The 27,987-nt window shown below is 46.3% G+C and overlaps 1 protein-coding gene across 1 annotated transcript; it reads right to left on the bottom strand.

Moving 5' to 3' along the window:
* Positions 1-59: 59 nt before the first annotated feature.
* On the bottom strand, positions 60-27,987 carry MUC13 (mucin 13, cell surface associated). Its single transcript, XM_054069765.1, has 21 exons — positions 27,744-27,987; positions 24,092-24,139; positions 22,878-22,925; positions 21,836-21,883; positions 20,473-20,511; positions 19,442-19,489; positions 18,953-18,991; positions 17,918-17,965; positions 17,130-17,177; positions 15,417-15,464; positions 14,636-14,680; positions 13,332-13,454; positions 12,306-12,412; positions 10,652-10,710; positions 9,086-9,240; positions 7,594-7,762; positions 6,359-6,481; positions 4,251-4,288; positions 3,544-3,631; positions 2,321-2,525; positions 60-1,168 (listed from the first exon to the last, which is right to left on the bottom strand). The coding sequence occupies exons 1-21, from the start codon at positions 27,799-27,801 to the stop codon at positions 1,115-1,117; spliced, it is 1,638 nt and encodes a 545-aa protein (XP_053925740.1). The 5' UTR covers positions 27,802-27,987; the 3' UTR covers positions 60-1,114.

Raw genomic sequence — 27,987 nt, 5'->3', positions numbered from 1 at the left:
CATGAAATAATCTCTGAAGTTGAAAAAAAACTGATTACACTGCTGAGCAGCAAAATAAGAAAGCCTTGGTACTGAGAAAAAAATAATGTTTAATAGGAAAAATTAATCCACATATATAAAAACCAAACCACAAAATATATCATGGAATTAAATGATAGTTTAAATGTCCTTAAACTATAAATATATGTACATATTTGTGCATATATGTATTTAATATATATAAGAAAATGCTTGTGCTAGTCTATAGAGAGTGCATACTCAGTAAAGTACTGTAAAATGTGGATTGTTTTACAGACAGACTTATTGAGTGTAGGTAAGAAATGAAAAAAAAACCCCAACCCATAAGATCATTCAACCAAAACATAAAAAGTGCAAGAGAAAAAAGACCTAACACTTTCCAGAGGAGCTGACAATGTAAAATCACTGTAGTTGTGTAAGACAGAGAACAATAATGTTTGTTTGAAGGTATTGCTTCTTGTCATTGTATTGGGAAGGAAGGCTGCATGAAAGGTCAGACAAGTACTGTTGTCTCACACAATGCATGTCAGCAGAGATCTGAAATGAATGCTTTCAGATAAGAAATATTGGGGGATTAAGGAAGAGAAAATGCCTGTACCTGATATCATAAAGGGAACAGGTTACATTCACATGAAGAACAATTTTGATCCGCCCAAAGCCATGCAGGCTGCCTATAGCTGAAATGGAGTGAACACAGATACTAGTAAAGCTCTGCTTCCTGACAGTTTTCAGCATTGTACATATTGCCTGGACCACCTTCCAAAAGAACTGAAAGAAGCAGGGTTAAAATCAGGTATCTTGTCTATAACCCTTCTCTTGCCAATGTGTCAGCCTCTTGAAAGAAGTCTAACATTTATTGGAACCTGTTAGTGCTTTTAAAAGTCTTCTCCCTGCTCTCTGCTTCATTTTTCCCTTATTTTAGAGTAGTCCATATTCTCTTTCAAGCAGGGTTCTTCCTTTAGAAAATCTTCAGAGAATCTGGGGTTATGGACTTCGTTGTCTCTCTTCTGCTGAAGTAACTGCATTGGCGAGATGCTGTGAAACTCTTTGGTCTGACCCATCGTTGCTGTGGTCATCCATCCTCTTACCGCTCTGGTCACTTATATCTCTTCTGCAGCCTAAAGCCCTCAGGCTCCTGTGATAGTCCATACTACAGAGAAATTGGAAAAAAAAGAAAAAAGAAGAGAAGAGAAGAGAAGAGAAGAGAAGAGAAGAGAAGAGAAGAGAAGAGAAGAGAAGAAAAGAAAAGAAAAGAAAAGAAAAGAAAAGAAAAGAAAAGAAAAGAAAAGAAAAGAAAATCTGATCAAGTAACTATCAAAAAAGGTGTTTTTCTTCTTTTAAGAAGATGCATTTTAAAACATCAGGTTTCTGAGTTGATTTTATAATGTTTTAGGCCTCAATTGTGCAAATCCTGTAAGTGTATTACAATTAAACAGACAATTACTGTCCTTCACTAAACGGGGCTAGTTTCTTGCACAGCAGAGGTAGAGTTAAAATGGCATTTAAAGAATTTTTGAATGGACAATGTGTCCATTTTTTTACTGGATGCTGTTTCCTGTTTACTGGATGCAGGCAGAATGCAGCAAATCAATCATATCACGCTGCAGTTCTTCTCAAGCCCTTGCTCGCTCTGCACTTCTCTTGCAGAGTTCAAGGATAAAACAGGCAGTGTTTTCAGAACACATCTTCCAGCTAATGACACATCTGTGCTGAACAGCCTCCTCTGGGCTATATCAACGCAAAAGACACGCTAGCTTTTTTGTGTCACTTTAACCCTTTGCATATTTGCCATGGCAGAGTGGGTGGGAGGACACCAACCCTCTGGGCAGGCAGCCCTGCCTCAATGGGCTGTGAATCTTGCATAAGACTGAACTGGGAAGTGCTGCTGCAGCATCTATTGATGCTACAAGTGGCTTAAAAGAAGTACAGGTTGTAACAGCCTGTGCTGTCTGCATGAGTGCCTGTGCTGAAGGATGTGTTCAGTCAATGCAGACAAATGTCCTACAACACAGAAGACCACTGGACAGCCAAACTGTTGCTTTGACCCTTGCTTTTCATATATCTCTCCCGTGATTCATAGGTGACTACCGGGGCTGTAGAATCTTTGTAAGATGAGTGCTGATTTCTGTATTACAGATTTTTTTTCAGCTGCAGCTATAGTTGTTTAGTTGCCTTTATACCACTTTGGTGTCCTAGATCAAGGGAGGCTGGACAGAGTGAAGTTTGGGTTCCAACAACGTCTGTAGCCCATAATGCTATAGTTTAGGAGTGCAATTCCCATAGTCCTGTGTGAAATACTTACCAAATCGTCATCTCGCTCTGAAAACGGACCTCTATTTGAGGAACGCATCTCATATGGGTTGTTGGGCTGATATCCTGGGTTCGCATGGCCAGAAGTGGTCTGGACTCTAGGGAACATTGTGGTCGGTTTCTCATCAGAGGTATTTGAGTTGGAATAAGTTGACCGTATCAGGCTTTTCTTCTCTGGATCTTGTTTGTGTTTGGCTCTTCAGAGGAAATGAAAGAACAAAAGATGTTTTAAAAAAACCTTTCAATGTGCCTTACTTATTAAGCCTAACTTACCGAGTTTCCCACTCCCAGCTTACTTTGAATGCTCAGTCCTCTTCTGAAACATGCAATAGATTTTTCTAGTATGCCTATTGCAAAACCCTTGTTATCTATGATAGAGTGCAAACTTTGCCACTCTATCATAGATGGGGCTAAACTGCTAGGAGAGACTAGTTCTTAGAGTGAAGGAGTTTCCTTGGCCACCACTAGCTCTAAATGACTATTCAGAGGAAGAAATGAGGCACTTATCAGGCTCAGTTTAGAAAAGTTGTCCTTGTGCCTACTTCCAAGCCTGGGTGCTCAAATGGTGTGTTTGAACTGCCTGTGATGACATGTCCACACACCATACCCGTACTCTCACCAGGTTGTGCCCCTGCTGGTGAGCTATACCTGCTGTGGGCAGTCTTGTCGGCATCTTTATGTGGGCAGTGCTGAGAGCAAAGGCAGAGGAACTGCTTGAATGTTTCTATATATATCGTATGGAGATAAGTGTGGAGGTGCAATTGCAACCAGGAATTTGCCAATACAGAAGGAACAGCAAGAAGTAAAGAGATTTTTGACAGGAAATGCCATCTGTATTGAGCTAAAAGAGGCATGCTAGGCCTTGAGCTCTAGTCCTAGCAGGGAAAGCTGCAGAGAGTCTGCATTCGGGTGACACAGTCTTCTGATATCATCACCCTTCTTAAGCCTTGTCCAGATGCCATATCAGTACTGGCTAGGGCAGGATTAGGGTTAATGGGTCAGGTGTATGCTTTGAAAGACTTGACTAAAGCTTTCGTTGTCAGATTCATAGCAAGAGAACAAATACTTCTGGGGAGAGTACACAGGTGACACCAAATTCTAATGGCTATGTGACTAAATGAACTTGGCATTTAACTGCATTGCGACCCTGCCCCTCTCTAAATTTCTTTTTAGTTCTCAGCTTCTATTCAATTGCCATGTCAGAAATACTCTTACCTTACTGAAATAACAGAGACTGCTATCACTAGACCCAGGATAATTGCTCCAAACACTGTACCCACTATTATAAGGATGAGTTCACTATCTGGAAAAAAAAACCAAACAACTAAACAAACAAGAAACAGCTATTTAAAACTTATGGTAAATACTGAAAACTAAGTCCTGTTTCTTATTAGAAGGAAACGAGGAAGGGAGGGAAGGGACGGAGGGTGGGAGGGAGGGAGGCTATTTTGATCCCAGTTGAGGTTTCTATTCCCTTGTACTGAATGACATCACACATAGTTGTTCCAGTATAGCTGAGGGACAGAAACAACCAGGAGGGCATAAAGGTTGCTTAGAACGATAGAATCATAGAATATTCTGAGTTCCATTAGTAGTGCTGAATTCAGTATTGCATGTCTTTGATAATGACTAAATGCCTTTCTGTCAAATAGCTTGTGTTCGACTGAAAACTAGTGGGCTTAATGCAGAGGTCCATCAGAGTAAATACAACTGTCTGTCTGAACGTGAGATTCATGAAGAATTTTTCCTTCCTGGCAAGAGTGACATTTCTCTTCTTTTTTTTCTAACTATTTCCTGCTATCAATACATGACAGTGGCACCCCTAAGGGATACTACTTGCTATTTTTATTATCGCAGGCAGGTTAAACATTACTGGGTATGTTTCCATGCTGTAATTATTAATCAGAAATTCTTGTACTTACTGTTCGTGCAGCCCTCTCCAGAGTAGCCCACTGAACAACTGCATGAGAGAAAAAAAGAGGAAAGAAATATAATGTTATTAAGCAGATGGCCACAAAACAATAGTGTATTTCCACCTTTTATCAGCAATTTCTCTGCAAGGTGCATTCATTACAAGTTTCCTTTTTAATGTTATCTTAATATTGAATCCATAGAATCATAGCATCATAGAACAGTTCCAGTTGGAAGGAACCTTAAAAAATCATCTCCCACTAGATCAGGCTGCCCAAGGCCCCACCCAACCTGGCCCTGGACACGTCCAAGGATGGGAGGCAGCCACAGCTTCCCTGGGCAACCTGCTCAGTGCCTCACCACCCTTATTGTGAAGAACTTCCTCCTAATGTCTAGTCTAAATCTTCCCCTCTCCAATTTATAGCCATTCCCCCTAATCCTATCACTAAATGCCTTTGTAAAAAGTCCCTCCCCAGCATTCTTGTAGGCTCCTTTCAGGTACTGGTAGATCTCTAAAAGATCTCCTCTCCAGGCTGAACAAGCCTAACTCTCAGCCTGGGAGGTGCTCCAGCCCTCCGATCATCTTTGTAGCCCTCCTCTGGATCTATTCCAATAGCTCCACATCCTTCTTATGTTGAGGATTCCAGAACCGGACACAATACTCCAGATGAGGTCTCACAAGAGAGGAATAGAGGGGCAGAATCCCCTCCCTCGCCCTGCTGGCCACGCTGCTTTTGATACAGCCCAGGATACGGTTGGCCTTCTGGGCTGTGAGCGCACATTGCCGGCTCACGTCGAGCTTCTCATCAATCAACACCCCCAAGTCCTTCTCTGCAGGGCAGCTTTCAATGATATCATTCCTCATCTTGTATTGAAACTGTGGATTGCCCCGATTCAGGTGCAGGACCTTGCACCTGGCCTTGTTGAATCTCACGAGGTTCTCACAGGCCCACTTCTCCAGCCTGTCCAGGCCCCTCTGAATGACATCCCGTCCTTCCAGTGTGGCAACTGCACCACTCAGCTTGGTGTCATCTGCAAACTTGCTGAGGGTGCACTCAATCTCACTGTCTATATTATTGATGAAGATATTAAACAGCACTGGTCTCAGTATGGACCTCTGAGGGACACCACTTGTCACGGATCTCCATCCGGACACTGAGCTGTTGTTTAGTTTAACTGATAGAGTTTAGTTTAATTGATAGAGTAAAAGAGTCTGAGATTTTCAGAATGGTCAGTGACCTGAGCACTCAAAGTTTCAGGTTCTTAGCCTGAAATACATTTAAAAGGCCTAATTTCTTCAAAGAACTAAGCCCCACTCCTCTGAGTCACTTGGAATTTCTACCCATTGTCTTTATCAGAAGCCTCAGCATAAGGTCTTTAAGGATGGGCAGCTCTTCATCATTCTATCATACTCGTTTCTCATATTTAAAATACACTGACTTTAGAGGATGAAGTGTTTTGCAACAGCAATAACTAAAAGAAGAGCTGAATTAATGGATATGGGGAGTAAAGTCCCTCTGCTTATCCCACTTGTCCACTGGGAACAGAGCCAAACCGGTCACCTACTTTTTCACCACCAAATGACACTGCTCTTTTTTGATCCCGAGCTGACAGAAATATCCACAGGCGAGAAACAAGATGAAATAACGTAGGTCTGAAAGTTATCAGGAAACAGAGAGAGTCCCCAATGATACCAGTGGAAACTTTCCAGGGATTTGAGACAAGCCTAGCTCTAATACTTGTTGCTTACTAAATGCTTCAGCATACCAGTTCTTATGGCTCAATTACTTTGAGAGAATAGTTTATGCTTATGTGGGCTACCTACAAAATAAGCGTGAAGTAGTTTGACTGTTTCACCAACTCACAGATGATCTTGGATTTCCTTGACTTTCCTCTGAGGTATTATGAGTCCACACCAATGGCTAACACCAAGCAGTTAAAATGCTGTAACTTGTGACACCATTGGAATTGGCCACCTAGATGCTAACCACCTTAGGCAGCTCTCTGATTCACATAGCTACAGGCCATTCTTCTAGACCGAGAGTGATGCCATGCTAGCTGCTTGTCTCCCCTGTCTTTGCCCAGAACACAAGAATGCAAGAAAAAGCTGAGTACTCACGCCACACATATACTACCCTCCATTTTAAAGTTAGGCATGCATTTGCACTTTGGAACTCCGTTGTTTTTTTCACAGACCTTGTTATCATTTGCAGAACAGCTACTGCAATCTGTTTTTTCAGAAGGAAAAAATACAGAGTGAATTGAAGATAGCCCAAAAAAATCCACATTGGAGAAAATTGTGCCCCACCCTCCTCTTTTTTTTTTTTTTTTTTAATTCCACTGTAATCACGTACAACTGTTGCACTTCAAAGATCTGGAATGCCTTTTTTTTTTTAGGGTTATACTATGTAGAACAGCAACTGAAACACAAAAGCCCAAAAGTAAAGTAAATGATCTTTGTTTAACCCATCCAGTTTCATCAGAATGGAAATCTGGCTGGCTACATCAAACATAGGAAACTATTGATCAGTAGTTTGATCTCACAGTAGATGACTCGTACTGCAGCTGATCTAAAACTCCACCAGATTTAGATAGCTTAGGGGCCAAAAAAGGCTACACTGGATAACATTTCACTGGGCTTTACAGTGCCCAGCTTTCATGATATTATCACGAGCATTAGCAATATTTTTTTTTCTTAATATCTTGTATGTTAGCCTTCTTATCTGTGGTGTGATAATTTTAGTTTTCATAAGAAGAAAAAAAGGTACATCTCAGGGCTGTGGAGGACAGCTAAAAATGTATATAAACTGTGTACTCATTAAAAGATTCAAAAACAACAAGCAAATAAAACCTCAACAGCTAACAGTTCCTAAAAATCACATAAAACACTCTTCCCACAAAACAGCTGTCTCAACACTGATAGTATAATCCTAGAGCTCCTGACAAGAGACAGAGATTTAGCAGATCATTGTAGTGCATCATGAGACTTCCAGTTCTGCCAGCATCCCCACAGCTGCTTCCAAGTAGCATGTAGGATTTATTCCCAAAATGTGACCTAGCAGAGAAGGCTGTGAACATAGGAGTCAATTTGTTCCATCCTTTACCTATTTAGGTTTCAATTATCACCAAGGATTTAACAATGTATTTAAAGAGTTACCTACTGATTGGTTTCAGTGATGATTTTCTAAGGCTTTAGTAGTTTATTCTGCTGCAATAGAATTATGGATGTGTTTAAAGTGAAACGTAAGAATGTGTGTCTATGGCTTTCTTAATAAGGCACATATTCCCTGGTTTTTAGAGGCCAGAACATTTGCAGAGCACCCTTTTCAAAAAGTGACTGAGACTGGGAATAACCAAGTCAACTTTTCAGGGACAGATAAACTAGCAAGGTACTTACCTGAACAAGAACGATCATCCCACTCTGCCTTCGAGAAATCACTTTTGCATACACACATTGGAAACATACTTTCTATGCAATCTGTGGTGTGGTCATCACAATTAAAAGCCGCACAGTAGGATGCCACTTTAAAGGAGAAGCAGTCAGGAAGCAAAATGAGTATCAATAATACAATTTCATAGAAAGTAGTGCATTTACTTAGTAAATCATTAACCAATTATTTAGCAATTCTGAAAGAAAAAATTGCAAGTGCTTTTTTGGGGGACATCAATACTGGAGGCATTTGGACCAGACCTTTCTTTATTCTTTACTTTTTACCAGTTAAGTTCCTGTTCAAATCTCCTGACCTGTCAAATTTCAGCCTCCTATAGCTGCCTCCAAACCCTCCTGCTCCTGAGTCCATGAAGAGGGAAATTCTACCTCTAAGTTTGTATTCTAAACACTGACTTTCTGGCTCACCATAAAAAAAACTATAGAAGAACCCCAACACTATTCTCTTAGTTTTTTCTACAACTGAAATATGGGGCCCAGATCCCATACAAGTCAACGTAGATATAAATATTTATGAGCATGCAGGTCTTTTCATGAGCAATATTAGTATGCTGTTTGCCAGCATGTTGCTCTTTACATCCATATCTCAGTGGCAGTAAACCTTTACAAAGCTCAGCAGATAGCATGCAGTGGAGGGATGTGATTGCACCGGTGCTTTGCAAGCGCTCCTGTGTTTTTCTCTTTCCCCCTCATGTTTAGGACTAGCACAGAGGAATGTCACAATTGAGGTGGATGCAGTCAGCTTCAGAGACCAAACTCAGGCTATAAGCCATGAAATGGACTCCTTTAACTATTAGCTACACCGTTTGTGAAAGCTGATTTCAAAATAGGAGCATATTGAAAAAAAAAATAAAAAGAGTGAGAAAAATTTCCACATCTTATTTACAAAATAATTCTGAAAATATTATGCCTTTAGTAATGCAAGACTTTGCTGGTTAAGACCAATGAATCACTTAGCTCAGAATCTAATCAGCGAGGTCTCATTTCAATTACCATGGTTAATTAAGGAAGTAGTCTGAAGAGAGTTTCAACCTATTTTGCCAGCAAAATACTGGCTTATTCTCAGAAGAACAATATATGTCTATGAATATTTTGTTTTGATTTCTCCAGCCACTTAACACTCAGTAGGTTAAAATCAACATGTCATTGTTCACTTAGGAGTAAGTATTTTCCTTCTCTCCTCTACACAGGAAGGAGAAAGCCTTAATAAGACAAAAAAGCCCAGCACTGAATGGTTGAGTCTTCAAAATTAGCTAAGATTGAAAATTCATCTCCTTTTAGTCAACAAGGCTTATGCTCTGATGGGCTTTGCTGCACAAAGAAATGTTCCGACCAGCTTTGAAGATAGGAACATCTGTTTCTACTGACTATTTTCTTCCAAGGTGAGGAATTAGATACCTGAGTAATTAGAAAAATAAGGTGTAGCAGCAATTTCTTCTTCTATTGCCAAAGAAACTGTGGCATTGGTTACAGTTGAGTTCTCCATAAACAGGTTTATCACTGTTACATTCATTTTACCAGTTGTAAGAGAAGATCTGCCTTCTGCTAGAGGCCTGAAAAGTACAGAAAGCAACATTTCAGAGTCTCATATCATCCTTACAGATAGTAAGCTAGATGCAAAGATAAGAGAAGATTTCTATCAAACCTCCCTCTCTCCTCTAGCTTCTTTCATCCCACAAAGTATGTAATTGCTAAGACACATGAAAATGAGTTCAAGTCTTGCTTAGGAATACATTAATGGCCATCTTGCCATCTTTCCAGTAGATCAAGATGTAAATAGGCAGCTGGTAAGCAAAAACTGTTGCATTTAATGCTAACAACATCACTCCTTAGAGTACCGTTGGCACACAACTGGTATTTTTTTATTGGACTAATCTTAGGCCAGCTGCGATGCAAAGAACCTCTTCTGTTAGACCTTAACTTTTACATGCTCGCATCAGCCTGTGGTGTCATTCAGCCACGACATGGAGAACCCATCCTAAAGCATTGTGAGGATAATTTAGGATACAACCACAACGAATTCAGAAGGGTCTGTTTGCAATGTAGAGGTGTCTATGCTTACTTTACTCTAGCTGGGTTCGATTCAGCTGGACAGCAATCTCCCTGCAGTGAGGTGGAGAAGAGCAGTGACTACCCTGTTCTTTAGCTGAACTTCATGCACACAAATACACTCACGTAGTGCCTTAAGATTTTACTGTGCCCCATGTGCTTGTCATAAGGACTCTGCTAGAAGCTACTGCCATCACAACTCTGCTAGAACAGTCTGCAAAACTGCTTAATCCATGGGTTCACTTAAAGGGTTTGCACTGCTGTGTGTTCTGTCATGCCAGGGTTTGCCTGATGTGCATTAGGGAGCACTCACAGGGGAAGCAGCCAACCTCTAGGGGACAGAAACCTGTGACAGATGGGGATGGTAAGAGAAGGACATCTTACAGTGTCTGCCTAGATCAGCAAGGGATCTATGCCCACTGGCACAGTCACCACAGCCTGTTCAATAACATCTTTGCTCATCCCGCCCTCAGGAGAGACCAGCAAATGCACAATGAGATGCAGTGGGCTTCTGTAATGAGAGTGTTTCATAAATTAAACTGAGTACCCCAAATTGGACCCGTTCATAAGGACCTCAGGCTTCACTGTTACAATGTCAGAGACATGTCAGATATCGCAGGGTCTGCTACTTATAGCATAGTGCCATATCCTGCACGGTGCTAAAAGTGGGAGATCTGCTGTGGAGCTGTCTCAGCCAGCCCAAAAGGCAGATAGATATTGGAAATCCATGGGGTAAAAATGGGACAAGCAACCCAGAAACTTGAAATGTACAAAAAGAATGTCCTCCTTTAACAGGAGGCATACTGAACTGAACTCATCCCATATCCTTTCTTGAAACGAGTACTCCACCAGGAACAGGTTAAAATGAGGTGTGTGGGAAGCTTATACTGTGCAAAAACAAACTGGCAAACTTACTGAATTTTCACGATGACAGTCTGTGTAAAATCTCCTAAATCTTTGAAGGCAGCCTTAAACTAGAAAAGAAAAATGAATTGGCATTAAAGGCAAGCAGAAACGTAGACATGACATGAATCACTGAGGCTTAAGCTGTAAAGTTTTAATCCATGACATACTACTGTAGGTACGAATAAAGCAAACTGATCTGTCACATCCACAGTGCAAAGTATTGCAGAAGAGGAGCAGTTGGGTGATGCTATAGAACATGTAATATAGGAAAGCAGCAGAGGGATGGAGAAACGTGAGTTGAAAGAATGTCAGGCAGTGCATTAGGGTTGGCTGGCTGGATAGCTACAGGTACTCCCTTGCAGACTCATCGCTGAGGAGGACAACTCTGCGGCACCAACCTACGTACAAGTAAAGGGAAGAGGGAGAAGTAGACAGCCTTACAGATTGCGTGTGCCCCTAAGATGCAGTGAAGTGGGATCATCAGTGGTTGATCTTGTGGGGAGAAGCATAGCACTGGTGAAAGCACTCGAGGCTATGTGGGGACAACAGAAATATCACTGCTTTCCCTTATCCCATGTCAAGCAGGGAACAAGTGGTAGCAGCTGCCTCCAACTGCCAATAAGCAGGAGACACTTTGTGAAAAGGATAAGATGTGTAAGTGAACTGAAATGAAAGATAAACTATCTTTCTTGTATATGTAATAAAGTAAAAATTATTTTCTATGCTATTTTCACTTTGGCATATTATTACATGTCTATTCAAGAGCTGCATATCATACATGTCTGTAGCCACATCATGAAAAAAAGTTGGACAAAAAAAATTGAGGAAAATATTTTTTTAACATTCTGGAGGGACGACTTTTGGTTACTTTCTGATAAAACATTCATAGTAAGCATGAAAAAAATTTTAACCATTTTATATTAATTTTGATTAATATTTGATGAATATTTTTGATGATCAGCTGTCTGGTAGAGTTGCATACTTCTTCCTCACTTCCAGAGAGCAATGTAAGCAAATTCACTTGTTTCAACATAGCAGTATAAATTAAATTGTTTCTTTTATTTCTCCAGGAAATCCCTTAGGAGATTTTATCTATGGTCATGGAATGCTCTAAATGTGCAATACTCATTTCACTAATAGCAGAAAATACTAACACTGGTATGCATATGGAAGAGGCTTATTACTTAGGCATTTCGACACAGCTGGACAGTGATTCTCAAAAGTTTGTGCTGTGCGTAAACAGTAACTTTCTTCAGAAAAAAATTTCATTTGTAATTATACCACTGAGTATTACTGAGCCCTCAGCAAACAGTAGAGATAAGAAATTTAATGGGTTACAAAACTTTACTCAGCCCCACATTTTCTAGAAAGGGAATGGTGAAAGATGTGAGAACTTCCTAGAATAGAAGTGGCACTAAAAATGCGGATATTACTTGTTTCAGGCACCTCCCTTCACTTCAGCAAGAGCCATGCGCTCTCACCTGAGGGCAAAATTCCAGTCTTTTATAAATAGGTCTAAACTAGTGTGAAGCATTCTTCAAAAGAAGTAGGTTTCTCAAATGAAACTATCCTAGGTTCCACATTAAAGGAAGCATGTGTCCTCTCTGACTGTGTGACATGCAGGATAGCATTAAATATATAGGAAAAAAACATTTTCACTCACAAACTCCGTTATATTTAGGAACACCTGTTCATACTCCATGGAATCTAGAACTTGAACATGCTCATTGTAAGATACACTCAGTATAATGAATCCTGGGAATATTTGGCCTGGAATGATAGCAGAGAATAGTAATTAATTAGAAAGCATTCAAGTAAGTTACGTTTTGCCTTAGAGTTTCTACTGCTTTCAGAGACAGGGAAATACAATGCAGAAATCAATTTATGTTATTTTTCATATACTGAAAGAAGCAGTAGAGGACAAATATTTGCTCAATCAGTCCAGCCATAATGGGGGATGTATTCTGGCAGGATCCTGAAGTCAACCAAACTGGCCAGACTATGAGACTGCATAATGCTAAACTATAAGCATGGCTTGGAGCTAACACAAGACTCCATTGGAGGTGTTACAGTATTTAGTGAGAAAATACCTCTATCAAGACACAAATTTGCAGCCACCAAGCAGCCAACCTAATGTGGTTCACTGTGTCTGAGAAAGGAATCTAGTGTCTATCAGCTTCTTTAGAATCACAAGTGAATTTGAGAATCCTCCTTGCTGGCATTTAAAGTAAGAAGCCACATTTGCTCATGCGCTTGGCCTTCAGCTGCTTGTCAGAGATGCATCTCAATAGGACTGTGATGACTGTATAGCTATAGGGAGAATCAAGCTGCTTATTCAGAGATCTTCATGGGTTTGGACCTTTTTAGATCTTGGCCATTAATAGTGTTGTCAGGTTTACACTTGCATTTTTTCACACTTTTCACTCATTTTAATCTCCAGCTCCCCTGACAGAGAGATCATCTTCTTGTCCTAGCACATTAACCTCTTTGGCTGTTACTGTTTTGTGAGATAGCAATCTTGGTCATTGCAGCAGTGGCTATCTGCAAAGCAAAGCACTATTCAACAGTCACTTTCCCAGACTGTTGTTTTTGGTTATAACATAAGAAAAAATGGATATTAGAAGAAAAATTCAACTGAGCAGTTATCTGAGACGTAACTGAAAATACAGATTGCCTTACTGCTACTCACCTCTGTGACAATTCTTGTTACTATAGTAGAATCCATACGGGCACTGGCAGGTAAAATTACTATATAAAGCAACACATCTAGCCAAACTTTTCCCACAAGGGTCTTCGTAGCACCAATCCCCTGCTACAAGGACAAAAGACAATTTTACCAAGAATTCTATGAAATTGCAATAGACAGTCCGTATCTAAAGTGGTTAATTTAATAAATAGCTCATGTGTCTGTCTACTAAAGGGAATTTCAAGGTATGTTTTCTAGACGATATATGGAATTACAGATCATGTGGCTGTCTTGCTTGATTAATGTCTGTGTAGTAATTGTTTTCCCTATACAAACCGGAAGGATGTAACAGTGAGAACACAGAGTATGGTTGAAACGCATACTCTATCACACTAAGCAATAACAATCAGACTCTACTTAATAAAACCAAAAGCAAAACAAACAAAAAAGTATATTGAGGAACGCCAAAATCAGTGACTAAGTCAGAAAAAGTAATAGTACAATAGTCTGCAAGTCCTTAACACTGCCCTGGTTTGTATCTCTCAGCCTTACTTTAACAGAGTATCATGGTAGAGGCGTTTACTGGAAAAAGATTGATAAAACAAAGGCTCCAGAGCTCAGTGGGATGGGGCTCGCTAGCACACACGTGGACAGGGAATAGAGGGTCCCTGGTATGGACTGCTCACTGGGCCTGGTCACTGCCCCTGGCATCCCCTGGCACTAGGACCCTCGCTGGCGCATGCTGCAGCTCCCGTCCTGTAAGTGTTTCAGTGCCCCACCACTGCCCTGCCCTTGGCATCGCGTATGCAGACACCCTCTTGTGCCCTGGGCTGCTGCAGGAGGCAAAGGCACCAACCAGGAAAAGAGCAGCCTCTTCCAATCATCCCCAAGTCCTTCCCCTCACAGCAAAAGCCCAAGGGGAAAGAGGGAAGAGTGGAGAGATTTTAAAAGGAAAACTGTAAAGCAGCACATGTTCCAGCATGGGAAGGACGTGTGAATCAGATGCGGGCCCTGCAGTCTGGTCAAGGAGGCAAAGGCAACAAGCAGGAGGGGACAGGGTTCCTGAAATCATCAACAGTGCTTTCCCCTTGCTGCAAAGACCAGCCGGGTGAGGGAAGGAAAGCAGGAGAGAAGATGCAGCCTTGATCTGGGGCTCTGTGACTCCACCAGGAAAGTTATCTGAAGGAAAGCCAGGCAAAGGAACACATCCTATCCCAACCTACGGGGGCTGCAGAGCTCCCTGCCACTGAATTACACACAACTGTCCACATGAGGGGCTTCTTAAGGGAGGGCTTTTGGATCCTTACCTGGAGGTGTTGGGGTTGGTGTCTCAGACGGAGTAGTGTAATTTTCTGTGGAAAGAAAAACAGAAGAGAGAGTAGCATCACTTAATGTCACACGTGAGAAAAACTTTGGGAGTCTCTGTGTGTGCAGGACAAGCGGTGAGCAGGTAACTGAAGGACCTGCGTGAGGCTGAGCAGCCACAGCCTTGGGCAGCATTGCCCTGCTTTGGGCTCTGCCTGGCCATGATGCCTGTGCAGGCTGAAGGCTTCGTGTCCTGTTCTCCTCACTTTGCCCTCGTCACTCGGTGTGCAGCCATCCTCCTGTACCCTGGACTGCTGCAGGAGGCAAAGGCACCAATCAGGAAAAGAGCAGCCTCTTCAAATCTTCCCCAACACCTTCCACTTGCAGCAAAGGACAGTGGGAATCGGGGAAGAGTCAGAAAGTTTCACAGGGAAGACTGGAAAATAGCACCAATTCCGGCATGAAAAGATGTACGAAGCAAATTCAGGCCTTGGGGCCTGTTCAAGGAAGAAAAGGCAACAAGCAGGAGGGGACAGGGTTGCTGAAATCATCACCAGTGCTTTCCTCTTACTGCAGGGATCGCAGGATGAGGGAAGGAAGGCAGGAGAGAAGATGCAGCCTTGATCTGGGGCTCTGTGACTCCACCAGGAAACACAACTGGGGAAAGCCAGGCAAAGGAACACATCCTACCCCGACCTATGAGGGCTGCAGAGCTCCCTGCCACTGAATTACACACAACGGTCCTGATGAGGGGCTTCTTAAAGAGGTCTTTTGGATCCTTACCTGGAGGTGTTGGGGTTGGTGTCTCAGGTGGGGTAGTAGTGTCATTTTCTGTGGAAAGGAAAAGAGAAGAGGTGGTAGCACTGCTTAATGTCATGTGTGGAAAAAGTCTTGGGAGTCTCTGTGTGTTCAGGACAAGCTCTGAGCAGGTAAGTGAGGGACCCGCGTGGGGCTGAGCAGCCACAGACTTGGGCAGCGTTGCCCTACCTTTAGGCTCTGCCTGGCCATGATGCCTGTGTACTCTGATGGTTTCATGACCTGTTCTGACCAGCTCCCAGATCTTGAGCACGTGCCTGAAATGCGCAGTGTGTTGTCCCCAGCTCAGCTGCACTCACTGGCCACAGCCGGCTCAGCCACTGGTACATGGTCTTCTCCTTGCAGGAGAGCTCCCTCCGCCAGCCCATGCTAGCACCACAAAGTCAGCATCGGCTGTCAGAGCAGGTCGAGGGCCACCACCAGCCTGCACACAGCCTGCACGCCCTGTGCTATCACTGAATGTCCTTCTCCCCATTGTCATTTGGAGGATAGCCTGTGTATGCTGGTCTTTCCATGTGGTAGACAGGCATGATAGGCAAGGAGGTCATCTGCACAAAGGATTCTCTCGTCCAGTCTCACTGTGGTTGAAGTCCCAAGTGGGTGGATTTGCCTCCTCTGGCTGAACCCAGAAGGAGCTTCAACCCAGCGGGAGGGGGCTCCCCAGCACCCTGCGGGGACAGGGCTTGCAGGAACATGGAGGTTTCCTCGGAAGGCTCACTCCATGGCCCTGCACACTCACCCTTCTACTGAGCCCTATGCTAGTGATTGCCGCAACTCCCTCCTTATCCATTCTCCAACGACCCACAGGAACAACTTCCTGCAGGGTCCTGTCACAGCCTTGCACTTTGCACTGAGTGTGTAGACAACTTCTTGCACCTGGGCAGGAGGCAAAGACACCAAGCAGGAAGAGAGCAGTCTCTTCAAAAGTTCCCCAACTCCTACCACTTGCTGCAAAGGCTGGGTGGGAAATAGGGAAGAGTGGCGAAGTTTCACAGGGAAAACTGTAAATCAGCCCCTTTAGCAGCATGGCAAGGATGGGTGAAGCAGTCAGTTCCCAGGAGGTACTGCATTATGGGCCTGGACACTGCTCCTGGCACTCAATCCACACTCAGTGTGTAGCAGCTCACACCCTCTTCAGGCTCTAGTGCCCCACCACTGCCCTGCCCTTGGCACCGCTTATGCAGACACCCTCTTGTGCCCTGGGCTGCTGCAGGAGGCAAAGGCACCAACCAGGAAAAGAGCAGCCTCTTCAGATCATCCCCAACTCCTTCCCCTCACAGCAAAAGCCCAAGGGGAAAGAGGGAAGAGTGGAGGGATCTAAAACCAAAATCTGTAAAGCAGCACATGTTCCAGCATGGGAAGGACACGTGAATCAGATGCGGGCCCAGCAGTCTGGTCAAGGAAGAAAAGGCAACAAGCAGGAAGAGACAGGGTTGCTGAAAGCATCACCAGTGCTTTCCTTTTGCTGCAAGGACCAGCCGGGTGAGGGAAGGAAAGCAGGAGAGAAGATGCAGCCTTGATCTGGGGCTCTGTGACTCCACCAGGAAAGTTATCTGAAGCAAAGCCAGGCAAAGGAACACATCCTACCCCGACTACGGGGGCTGCAGCGCTCCCTGCCATTGAATTACACACAACTGTCCACATGAGGGGCTTCTTAAGGGAGGGCTTTTGGATCCTTACCTGGAGGTGTTGGGGTTGGTGTCTCAGACGGAGTAGCAGTGTCATTTTCTGTGGAAAGGAAAAGAGAAGAGAGAGTAGCATCACTTAATGACACATGTGAGAAAAATTTTGGGAGTTTCTGTGTGTGCAGGACAAGCGGTGAGCAGGTAACTGAAGGACCTGTGTGAGGCTAAGCAGCCACAGCCTTGGGCAGCATTGCCCTGCTTTGGGCTCTGCCTGGCCATGATTCCTGTGCAGGCTGAAGGCTTCGTGTCCTGTTCTCCTCACTTTGCCCTCGTCACTCGGTGTGCAGCCATCCTCCTGTACCCTGGACTGCTGCAGGAGGCAAAGGCACCAACCAGGAAAAGAGCAGCCTCTTCACAATCTTCCCCAACACCTTCCACTTGCAGCAAAGGACAGTGGGAATCGGGGAAGAGTCAGAAAGTTTCACAGGGAAGACTGGAAAACAGCACCAATTCCGGCATGAAAAGATGTATGAAGCAAATGCAGGCCTTGGGGCCAGTTCAAGGAAGAAAAGGCAACAAGCAGGAGGGGACAGGGTTGCTGAAAGCATCACCAGTGCTTTCCCTTTGCTGCAAGGACCAGCCAGGTGAGGGAAGGAAAGCAGGAGAGAAGATGCAGCCTTGATCTGGGGCTCTGTGACTCCAGCAGGAAAGTTATCTAAAGCAAAGCCAGGCAAAGGAACACATCCTACCCCGACCTATGGGGGCTGCAGAGCTCCCTGCCACTGAATTACACACAACTGTCCACATGAGGGGCTTCTTAAGGGAGGTCTTTTGGATCCTTACCTGGAGGTGTTGGGGTTGGTGTCTCAGGTGGGGTAGTAGTGTCATTTTCTGTGGAAAGAAAAACAGAAGAGAGAGTAGCATCACTTAATGTCACACGTGAGAAAAACTTTGGGAGTCTCTGTGTGTGCAGGACAAGCTCTGAGCAGGTAAGTGAGGGGCCTGCGTGGAGCTGAGCAGCCACAGACTTGGGCAGCGTTGCCCTACCTTTAGGCTCTGCCTGGCCATGATGCCTGTGTACTCTGATGGTTTCATGACCTGTTCTGACCAGCTCCCAGATCTTGAGCACGTGCCTGAAATGCGCAGTGTGTTGTCCCCAGCTCAGCTGCACTCACTGGCCACAGCCAGCTCAGCCACTGGTACATGGTCTTTTCCTTGCAGGAGAGCTCCCTCCGCCAGCCCATGCTAGCACCACAAAGTCAGCATCGGCTGTCAGAGCAGGTCGAGGGCCACCACCAGCCTGCACACAGCCTGCACGCCTTGTGCTATCACTGAATGTCCTTCTCCCCATTGTCATTTGGAGGATAGCCTGTGTATGCTGGTCTTTCCATTTGGTAGACAGGCATGATGGGCAGGTAGGTCATCTGCACAAAGGATTCTCTCGTCCAGTCTCACCACGGCTTCAAGCCAGCGGGATGGGGCTCCCAGTACATTGCTGGGACAGGGGTTGCAGGGGAACAGAGGGTTCCCGAGAGGTACTGCACAATGGGCACATGTTCCGGCACGGCAAGTACATGTGAATCAGATGCGGACCCTGCAGTCTGGTCAAGGTGGAAAGGCAACAAGCAGGAGGAGACAGGATTGCTGAAAACATCACCAGTGCTTTCTCCTTGCTGCAAAGGGTAGGGAAGGAAAGCGGGAGAGAAGATGCAGCCTTGATCTGGGCTCTGTGACTCCACCAGGAGAGTTATATGAAGCAAAGCCAGGCAAAAGAACACATCCTACCCCGACTACGGGGGCTGCAGAGCTCCCTGCCACTGAATTACACACAACAGTCCACATGAGGGGCTTCTTAAGGGACGGCTTTTGGATCCTTACCTGGGGTTGGCGTCTCAGATGGGGTAGAAGTGTCATTTTCTGAGGAAAGGAAAAGAGAAGAGAGAATAGCATCACTTAATGTCACATGTGAGAAAAATCTTGGGAGTCTCTGTGTGTGCAGGACAAGCTGTGAGCAGGTAAGTGAAGGACCTGCGTGGGGCTGAGCAGCCACAGCCTTGGGCAGCATTGCCCTGCTTTGGGCTCTGCCTGGCCATGATGCCTGTGCAGGCTGACGGCTTCGTGACCTGTTCTCCTCACTTTGCCCTTCCTGCAAAGACCAGCAGGATGAGGGAAGTCAGGTAGGAGAGAAGATACAGCTTGATTTGGGGCCCTGTGACTCCACCAGGAAAGATACCCGGAGGAAAGGCAGGCAAAGGAACACATCCTGCCCCAACCCAGAACTTTGGGGGCCATAGAGCTCCCTGCAACTGAGTTACTCATGCTGGTCCTCATGAGGGGCTTCTTGAGGGCATGCTTTTGGCTCCTTACCTGGAGTTGGTGAGTCTGTCATCTCAGATGAGGTAGTAGTGTCAATTTCTGAGGAAAAGAGAAGAGACAATAGCATAGCTTAATGTCATGTGTGGGAAAAAACTTGGGAGTCTCTGTGTGTTCAGGACAAGCTCTGAGCAGGTAAGTGCGGGACCTAGATGGGGCTGAGCAGCCACAGCCTTGGGCAGTGTTGTCCTGCACTTGGGCTCTGCCTGGCCATGATGCCTGTGCAGGCTGACGGCTTCATGACCTCTACTCCTTCAGTTTTCAGATCTTGAGCACATGCCCCACACAGGCAGTGTGTTGTCCCCAGCTCAGCTGCACTCACTGGCCACAGCCGGCTCAGCCACTGGTACATGGTCTTTTCCTTGCAGGAGAGCTCCCTCCGCCAGCCCATGCTAGCACCACAAAGTCAGTACCAGCTGTCAGAGCAGGTCGAGGGCCACCACCAGCCTGCACACAGCCTGCACGCCCTGTGCTATCACTGAATGTCCTTCTCCCCATTGTCATTAGGAGGATAGCCTGTGTATGCTGGTCTTTCCATGTGGTAGACAGGCATGATAGGCAAGTAGGTCATCTGCACAAAGGATTCTCTCGTCCAGTCTCACCACGGCTTCAAGCCAGCGGGATGGGGCTCCCAGTACATTGCTGGGACAGGGGTTGCAGGGGAACAGAGGGTTCCCGGGAGGTACTGCACAATGGGCACATGTTCCGGCACGGCAAGTACATGTGAATCAGATGCGGACCCTGCAGTCTGGTCAAGGTGGAAAGGCAACAAGCAGGAGGAGACAGGATTGCTGAAAACATCACCAGTGCTTTCTCCTTGCTGCAAAGGGTAGGGAAGGAAAGCGGGAGAGAAGATGCAGCCTTGATCTGGGCTCTGTGACTCCACCAGGAGAGTTATATGAAGCAAAGCCAGGCAAAAGAACACATCCTACCCCGACTACGGGGGCTGCAGAGCTCCCTGCCACTGAATTACACACAACAGTCCACATGAGGGGCTTCTTAAGGGACGGCTTTTGGATCCTTACCTGGGGTTGGCGTCTCAGATGGGGTAGAAGTGTCATTTTCTGAGGAAAGGAAAAGAGAAGAGAGAATAGCATCACTTAACGTCACATGTGAGAAAAATCTTGGGAGTCTCTGTGTGTGCAGGACAAGCTCTGAGCAGGTAAGTGCGGGACCTAGATGGGGCTGAGCAGCCACAGCCTTGGGCAGTGTTGTCCTGCACTTGGGCTCTGCCTGGCCGTGATGCCTGTGCAGGCTGACGGCTTCATGACCTCTACTCCTTCAGTTTTCAGATCTTGAGCACATGCCCCACACAGGCAGTGTGTTGTCCCCAGCTCAGCTGCACTCACTGGCCACAGCCGGCTCAGCCACTGGTACATGGTCTTTTCCTTTCAGAAGAGCTCCCTCCGCCAGCCCATGCTAGCACCACAAAGTCAGTACCGGCTGTCAGAGCAGGTCGAGGGCCACCACCAGCCTGCACACAGCCTGCATGCCCTGTGATACCACCAAGTCAACTTCTCCTCACTGTCATTTGGAGGAAAGCCTGTGGATGCTGGTCTTTCCATGTGGTAGACAGGCATGATGGGCAGGTAGGTCATCTGCACAGAAGATTTTCTCATCCAGTCTCACCATGGTGGAAGTCCCAAGTGGGTGGATTTCCCTCCTCTGGCTGAACCCAGAAAGAGCTTCAACCCAGTGGGAAGGGTCTCCCTAGCACCCTGTGGGGACAGGGCTTGCTGGAACATGTAGGTTTCCCTGGAGGGCTCACTCCATGGCCCTGCACACTGACCCTTCTACTCAGCCCTATGCTGGTGCTTGTCGCAGCTCCCTCCTTGTCCATTCTACAATGATCGACATGAACAACTTCCTGCAGGGCCCCGTCACCGCCTTGCCCTTTGCACTGGGTGTGCAGACAACCTCTTGCGCCTGGGCAGGACGCAAAGACACCAAGCAGGAAGAGAGCAGTCTCTTCAAATCTTTCCCAACTCCTTCGGCTTGCTGCAAAGGCCAGGTGGGAAATAGGGAAGAGTGGCAAAGTTTCACAGGGAAAACTGTAAAACAGCCCCTTTAGCAGCATGGCAAGGATGGGTGAAGCAGTCATGGGCCTTGGGATCCTTTCAAGGAAAAGTCAACAAGCAGGTGGGGACAGGGTTGCTGAAAACATTGCCATCACTTTGCCCTTTCTGCAAAGACCAGCAGGGTGAGGGAAGGAAGGCAGGAGAGAAGATGCAACCTTGATAGAGGGCTCTGTGACCCCATCAGGAAAGATACCTGGAGGAAAGCTGGGCAAGGGAACACATCCTGCCCTGACCCTGACCTGTGTAGACCAGAGTTCCCTGCGACTTAATTAGTCACAACAGTCCTCATGAAGTGCTTTTGGATCCTTACCTGGAGGCGTTGGGGTTGATGTCTCAGACAGAGTAGTAGAGATCTTTTCTTTAGAAAGGAAAAGGGAAGAGATGGTAGCACCGCTTAATGTCACATGTGGGAAGCTCTGAGCAAGTAAGTGGAGGACTTGCATGGGGCTGAGCAGCCACAGCCTTGGGCAGCATGACCCTGCTTTGGGCTCTGCCTGGCCATGATGCCTGTGTACTCTGACAGCTTCATGACCTGTACTCCTTCAGCTCTCACCCCTGGAGCATTTGCCCCAAAATGCGCAGTGTATTGTCCCCAACTCAGCTGCACTGACTGGCCACAGCCAGCTCAGCCACCAGCACACGTCCCTTTCCTTGCCGGAAAGCTCCCTCCAACAGCCCATGGTACACCTCATGGTCTACACCAGCTGGCAGAGCACAGCAAGGGCTACAGCAGCCTGCACGCCCTCTGCTATCACCGAGTGGCCTTCTCCCTATCACCATTTAGAGGGAAGCCTGAGTATGCTGATCTTCCCATGTGGGGGGCAGGCATGATGGGCAAGTAGGGGGCCAGCAGGAAATAGTTTCTCGTCCAGTTCCAGCATGGAGGAAAAGCCAAGCGGATGATTCCCCTCCTTAGGGTGAGCACAGAAGGGGCTTCAAGCCAGCTGGATGGGGCTCCCCGTACATTGCTGGGACAGGGGTTGCAGGGGAACAGAGGGTTCCCGGGAGGTACTGCACAATGGGCACATGTTCTGGCATGGCAAGTACATGTGAATCAGATGCGGGCCCTGCAGTCTGGTGAAGGAGCCAAAGGCAACAAGCAGGAGGAGACAGGATTGCTGAAAACATCACCAGTGCTTTCCCCTTGCTGCAAAGGGTAGGGAAGGAAAGCAGGAGAGAAGATGCAGCCTTGATCTGGGCTCTGTGACTCCACCAGGGAAGTTATCTGGAGCAAAGCCAGGCAAAAGAACACATCCTACCCCGACTACGGGGGCTGCAGAGCTCCCTGCCACTGAATTACACACAACTGCCCACATGAGGGGCTTCTTAAGGGATGGTTTTTGGATCCTTACCTGGAGGTGTTGGGGTTGGCATCTCAGGTGGGGTAGTAGTGTCATTTTCTGAGGAAAGGAAAAGAGAAGAGAGAATAGCATCACTTAATGTCACATGTGAGAAAAATTTTGGGAGTCTCTGTGTGTGCAGGACAAGCTGTGAGCAGGTAACTGAAGGACTTACGTGGGGCTGAGCAGCCACAGCCTTGGGCAGCATTGCCCTGCTTTGGGCTCTGCCTGGCCATGATGCCTGTGTACTCTGACGGTTTCCTGACCTGTTCTGCCCAGCTCCCAGATCTTGAGCACATGCCCAAAATGCGCAGTGTATTGTCCCCAGCTCAGCTGCTGCCTTCTCCCTACCATCATTTAGATGAAAGTCTGTGAATGCTGATCTTCCCATGGGGTAGGCAGGCATGATGGGCAAGTAGGGTGTTGGCAGGAAGGAGCTTCTCATGCATTCGCATGGTGGAGGAAGAGCCAAGTAGATGTCTTCCCCTCCTCAGGCTGACTCCAGAAGGAGCTTCAACCCAACAGAAGGGATGCCCCAGGAGTCTCCTGGGATGGGGCTTATGGAAGCTTGGAGGTTTCGTGGAATGGAAGTCCATGGACACAGTCACTGCCCCCGGCACTCAGCCCCATGCTGGTGTGTGCCCTAGCTCCCTCCATGCCGTACTCCAACAACCCACAGGAACAAAATCCTGCAGGGCCGCAGCACAACCTGGCCCTTGTCACTTGGTGTACAGCCATCCTCTTGTGCCCCAGACTGCTGCAGGAGGCAAAGGCACCAACCAGGAAAAGAGCAGCCTCTTCAAATCTTCCCCAACACCTTCCACTTGCAGCAAAGGACAGTGGGAATCGGGGAAGAGTCAGAAAGTTTCACAGGGAAGACTGGAAAACAGCACCAATTCCGGCATGAAAAGATGTACGAAGCAAATTCAGGCCTTGGGGCCTGTTCAAGGAAGAAAAGGCAACAAGCAGGAGGGGACAGGGTTGCTGAAATCATCACCAGTGCTTTCCCCTTGCTGCAGGGATCGCAGGATGAGGGAAGGAAGGCAGGAGAGAAGATGCAGCCTTGATCTGGGGCTCTGTGAATCCATGAGGAATCACGACTGAGGAAAACCAGGCAAAGGAACACATCCTACCCTGACTACGGGGGCTGCAGAGCTCCCTGCCACTGAATTACACACAACGGTCCTGATGAGGGGCTTCTTAAAGGAGGTCTTTTGGATCCTTACCTGGAGGTGTTGGGGTTGACGTCTCAGGTGGGGTGGTAGTGTCATTTTCTGTGGAAAGGAAAAGAGAAGAGGTGGTAGCACCACTTAATGTCATGTGTGGAAAAAGTCTTGGGAGTCTCTGTGTGTTCAGGACAAGCTCTGAGCAGGTAAGTGAGGGACCCGCGTGGGGCTGAGCAGCCACAGCCTTGGGCAGCGTTGCCCTACCTTTAGGCTCTGCCTGGCCATGATGCCTGTGTACTCTGATGGCTTCATGACCTGTTCTGACCAGCTCCCAGATCTTGAGCACGTGCCCGAAATGTGCAGTGTGTTGTCCCGAGCTCAGCTGCACTCACTGGCCACAGCCAGCTCAGCCACTGGTACATGGTCTTTTCCTTGCAGGAGAGCTCCCTCCGCCAGCCCATGCTAGCACCACAAAGTCAGCATCGGCTGTCAGAGCAGGTCGAGGGCCACCACCAGCCTGCACACAGCCTGCACGCCTTGTGCTACCACCAAGTCAACTTCTCCTCACTGTTATTTGGAGTTAAGCCTGTGTATGCTGGTCTTTCCATGTGGTAGACAGGCATGATGGGCGAGTACGTCATCTGCACAAAGGATTCTCTCGTCCAGTCTCACTGTGGTGGAAGTCCCAAGTGGGTGGATTTCCCCCCACTGGGTGAACCCAGAAGGAGCTTCAACCCAGTGGGAAGGGTTCCTCAGCACCCCGCAGGGACAGGGCTTGCAGGAGCATGAAGGTTTCCCTGGAGAGCTCACTCCATGGCCCTGCACACTGACCCTTCTACTCAGCCCTACGCTGGTGCTTGCCACAGCTCCCTCCTTGTCCATTCTCCAACGACCCACAGGAACAACTTCCTGCAGGGTCCTGTCACCGCCTTGCCCTTTGCACTGGGTGTGCCTCTTGCGCCTGGGCAGGACGCAAAGACACCAAGCAGGAAGAGAGCAGTCTCTTCAAATCTTCCCCAACTCCTTTCCCTTGCTGCAAAGGCCAGGTGGGAAATAGGGAAGAGTGGCAAAGTTTCACAGGGAAAACTGTAAAGCAGCCCCTTTAGGAGCATGGCAAGGATGGGTGAAGCAGTCATGGGCCTTGGGATCCTTTCAAGGAGGAAAAGTCAACAAGAAGGTGGGGACAGGGTTGCTGAAAACATTGCCATCACTTTGCCCTTTCTGCAAAGACCAGTAGGGTGAGGGAATGAAGGCAGGAGAGAAGATGCAGCCTCAATATATATCATATATATATGTTATATATATATATAACATATATATAACAGCAGTCATATAACTCTGAAAAATTGAAAAGACCTCCAAGATCATTGAGTCCAACATTTAACCTAGTGCTGCCAAGACACTACTAAACTGTGTCCCTAAGAAGCAAATCTACTTGTCTTCTAAATACCTCCAGGGGTGATGACTTCACCACTTTCCTGGGCAGCCTGTCCAATACTTGACAGCCTGTTCAGCGAAGAAATTTTTCCTAATATAAAATCTAAATCTTCCCTTTTGCAGCTTGACAGCGTTTCCTCTCATTCTATCACTTGTTACTTGGGAGAAGAGACCAACACCCACCTTGTTACAATCTAATTGCAGGTGGTTGTAGACGGTGATAAGGTCTCCCCTCAGCCTCCTTTTTTCCAGAATGAACAATTCCAGTGCCCTTAGCTCCTCATCCAACTTGTGCTCCACATGTTTAACAGCTTCATTGCCCTTCTATGTACAATCTCCTCAATGCACCTTAATGTCTTTCTTGTAGTGGGGGGTCCCAAACCTAACGCAATTATTTGAGGTGCGGATTTACCAGTATCGAGGGGGATGACCACTTCCTTAGTCTTGCTGGCGACACTATTTCCGAGACAAGCCAGGATGCTGTTGGCCTTCTTGGCCACCTGGGCACACTGCTGGCCCATCTTCAGCTGGCTGTCGACCAGCACCCCCATGTCCTTTTCCAGCAGGCAGATTTCTATCTATTTGTTCCCAAATCTGTAACATTGCGTGCGGTTTCTGTGACCCTGTTGCAGATCCCAACACTCAGCCTTGTTGAACTCCGTACAGCTGGCCTTGGCCCATTGATCCAGCCTGTCCAGATCCCTTTGCAGAGCCTTCCTGTTCTTAAGCAGAGTGCTGAATACAGGGGTTTGATCACTTCTGTGCTCCTGCTGGCCACACTATTTCTGACACAGATTGAGACCGCCTTGTCAAAACGAATGGGGCAGTACCCTCTTACAGAGCTAGTCCTTAATCCACAACAACTTTTAGCCTTGTAGACGCTCTGGCTAACAGTTGTTCAGGAGTACCCTTTGGACTTGGGAAGAGTTGCATCCACAGTGAGCGCAGAGCACATGAGTTGTAACTGAACGTTGCTGATGCTCAGAGACACCCTGAGCAAAGGCGGCTATTTTATGGTTCCACCTGCCTAGACTCAGCCTTCTGTGTAATGAAACAGGATGTGTAATAGAACTAGGGATTCACTACAAAGATAAAAAATATATGTTACAACCAAGGTTATGGAATAACAGGGACATCTGGCTTCTGAGCAGGGCAGAGCCTTTGCCGATACTATTCAAACAGACACATCCTGCAAAGTTTTTACAATATTTGCTTAGAGTGAAAATGGCTTCTAGGCAGGCCCATCACAATGCAAAATCAGTTCAAATAAGTGAAAGACTGATTTTCAATAGCTCTTGGGTCAAGATTTTTCACACCTCGCTGTTACCCACAAGCCTCCAAACAGAAAACCAACCAACTGATAATCTTAAAGTTTTCTATGCTTATAATTTATAGCTAAAAATTGGTCTGTAGAATGTTGTAGATGTTGTTGGGAATACATATGTTCACTTGCAGCAATCAGCAGAGACCCACAACCATCTGTCACCGGTTGCAAGCTTGACAGTGAAGATCTTAATTTGGCTCATACATCTGTAAGTTTATCTCTGTACTAGCTGGGAGTTCCTATCCTCTCACACCTTCAAGTCACCACAAAGCTCTTCATAAAGTTGCCTTAACTCTACTTCTGCTAATGCCTTTGTTCCCTCATATCTGTCACCGAATATCAGGGACCCACAAATTTTAACAGAGGCTTTGGCCAATGACTACAAAGTTTGTCACAGTGCCAGAAAAAAAGTAGTAAGTGGCTTGAGGAGTGACACCTGCCCTTCAGTTTGAATAGACCATGGTGCAATTCTCTGCCACCCAAGTTGGTGGTGAAGTTCCTGTTAATTATTTTCAACAGGAGGGAATTAATTCTCTCCAAGCTAACTCAGGTGGCACTGCTTTCCAGACTGACTGTTTAAGGAGCCTCTGGCCGGAAGGCCAGCAGCAGCACTCCTGTCCCTGAATACTGAGGTGGAACAGTCACACCTTTTGTTACGGCTGTTATAGAGCTCAAATTACCTGGCTTTAGTGTGCTGAAAACTGCTCTTGGAACAGGCAAAACTGGGTTAATCACAAGCATCAGTGATTTTGCATTGTTTTGTAAACAAGGAAAATTGTTGGCTAGCAGTGACATTTTGTGTCATTAATTAATCGAAATCCTGACATGCTGAATTGTGTATTGCCACTGACCTCCAGCCTTTCAGCAGCTGCTGAAAGTACTAAGCAATCCATTCACTGCCACAGAATAGCTGCCCTGATAAATCCGAAAACAGAAGATAGTGTTTCTTACCTTTCGAAAGGCTCAACACAAGGCTCAGCAACACAGGGAGGAATATAGAGTGTCTCATTGCTGCTTCTGTTGCTGTTGCTGCTTGTTGCTAAACCTAAGAGAAAGTGCTTTTCTCTCCTGTCGTCAGCTCATTTAAGGTCTCAGCCACAGGTAGAGTGTTCAGCCCCGAGCTGACGTCATGGTGGCAAGCGGCAAATGATAGATCTAAGCTGTGTTTTTCTTCCTTCTCAGGCTGGGAGGAGAT

The sequence above is a fragment of the Cuculus canorus genome, chromosome 6 (assembly GCF_017976375.1).
Source record: "Cuculus canorus isolate bCucCan1 chromosome 6, bCucCan1.pri, whole genome shotgun sequence".
Lineage (NCBI taxonomy): Eukaryota > Metazoa > Chordata > Aves > Cuculiformes > Cuculidae > Cuculus > Cuculus canorus.
This window is presented reverse-complemented; position numbering and strand designations above follow the sequence as displayed.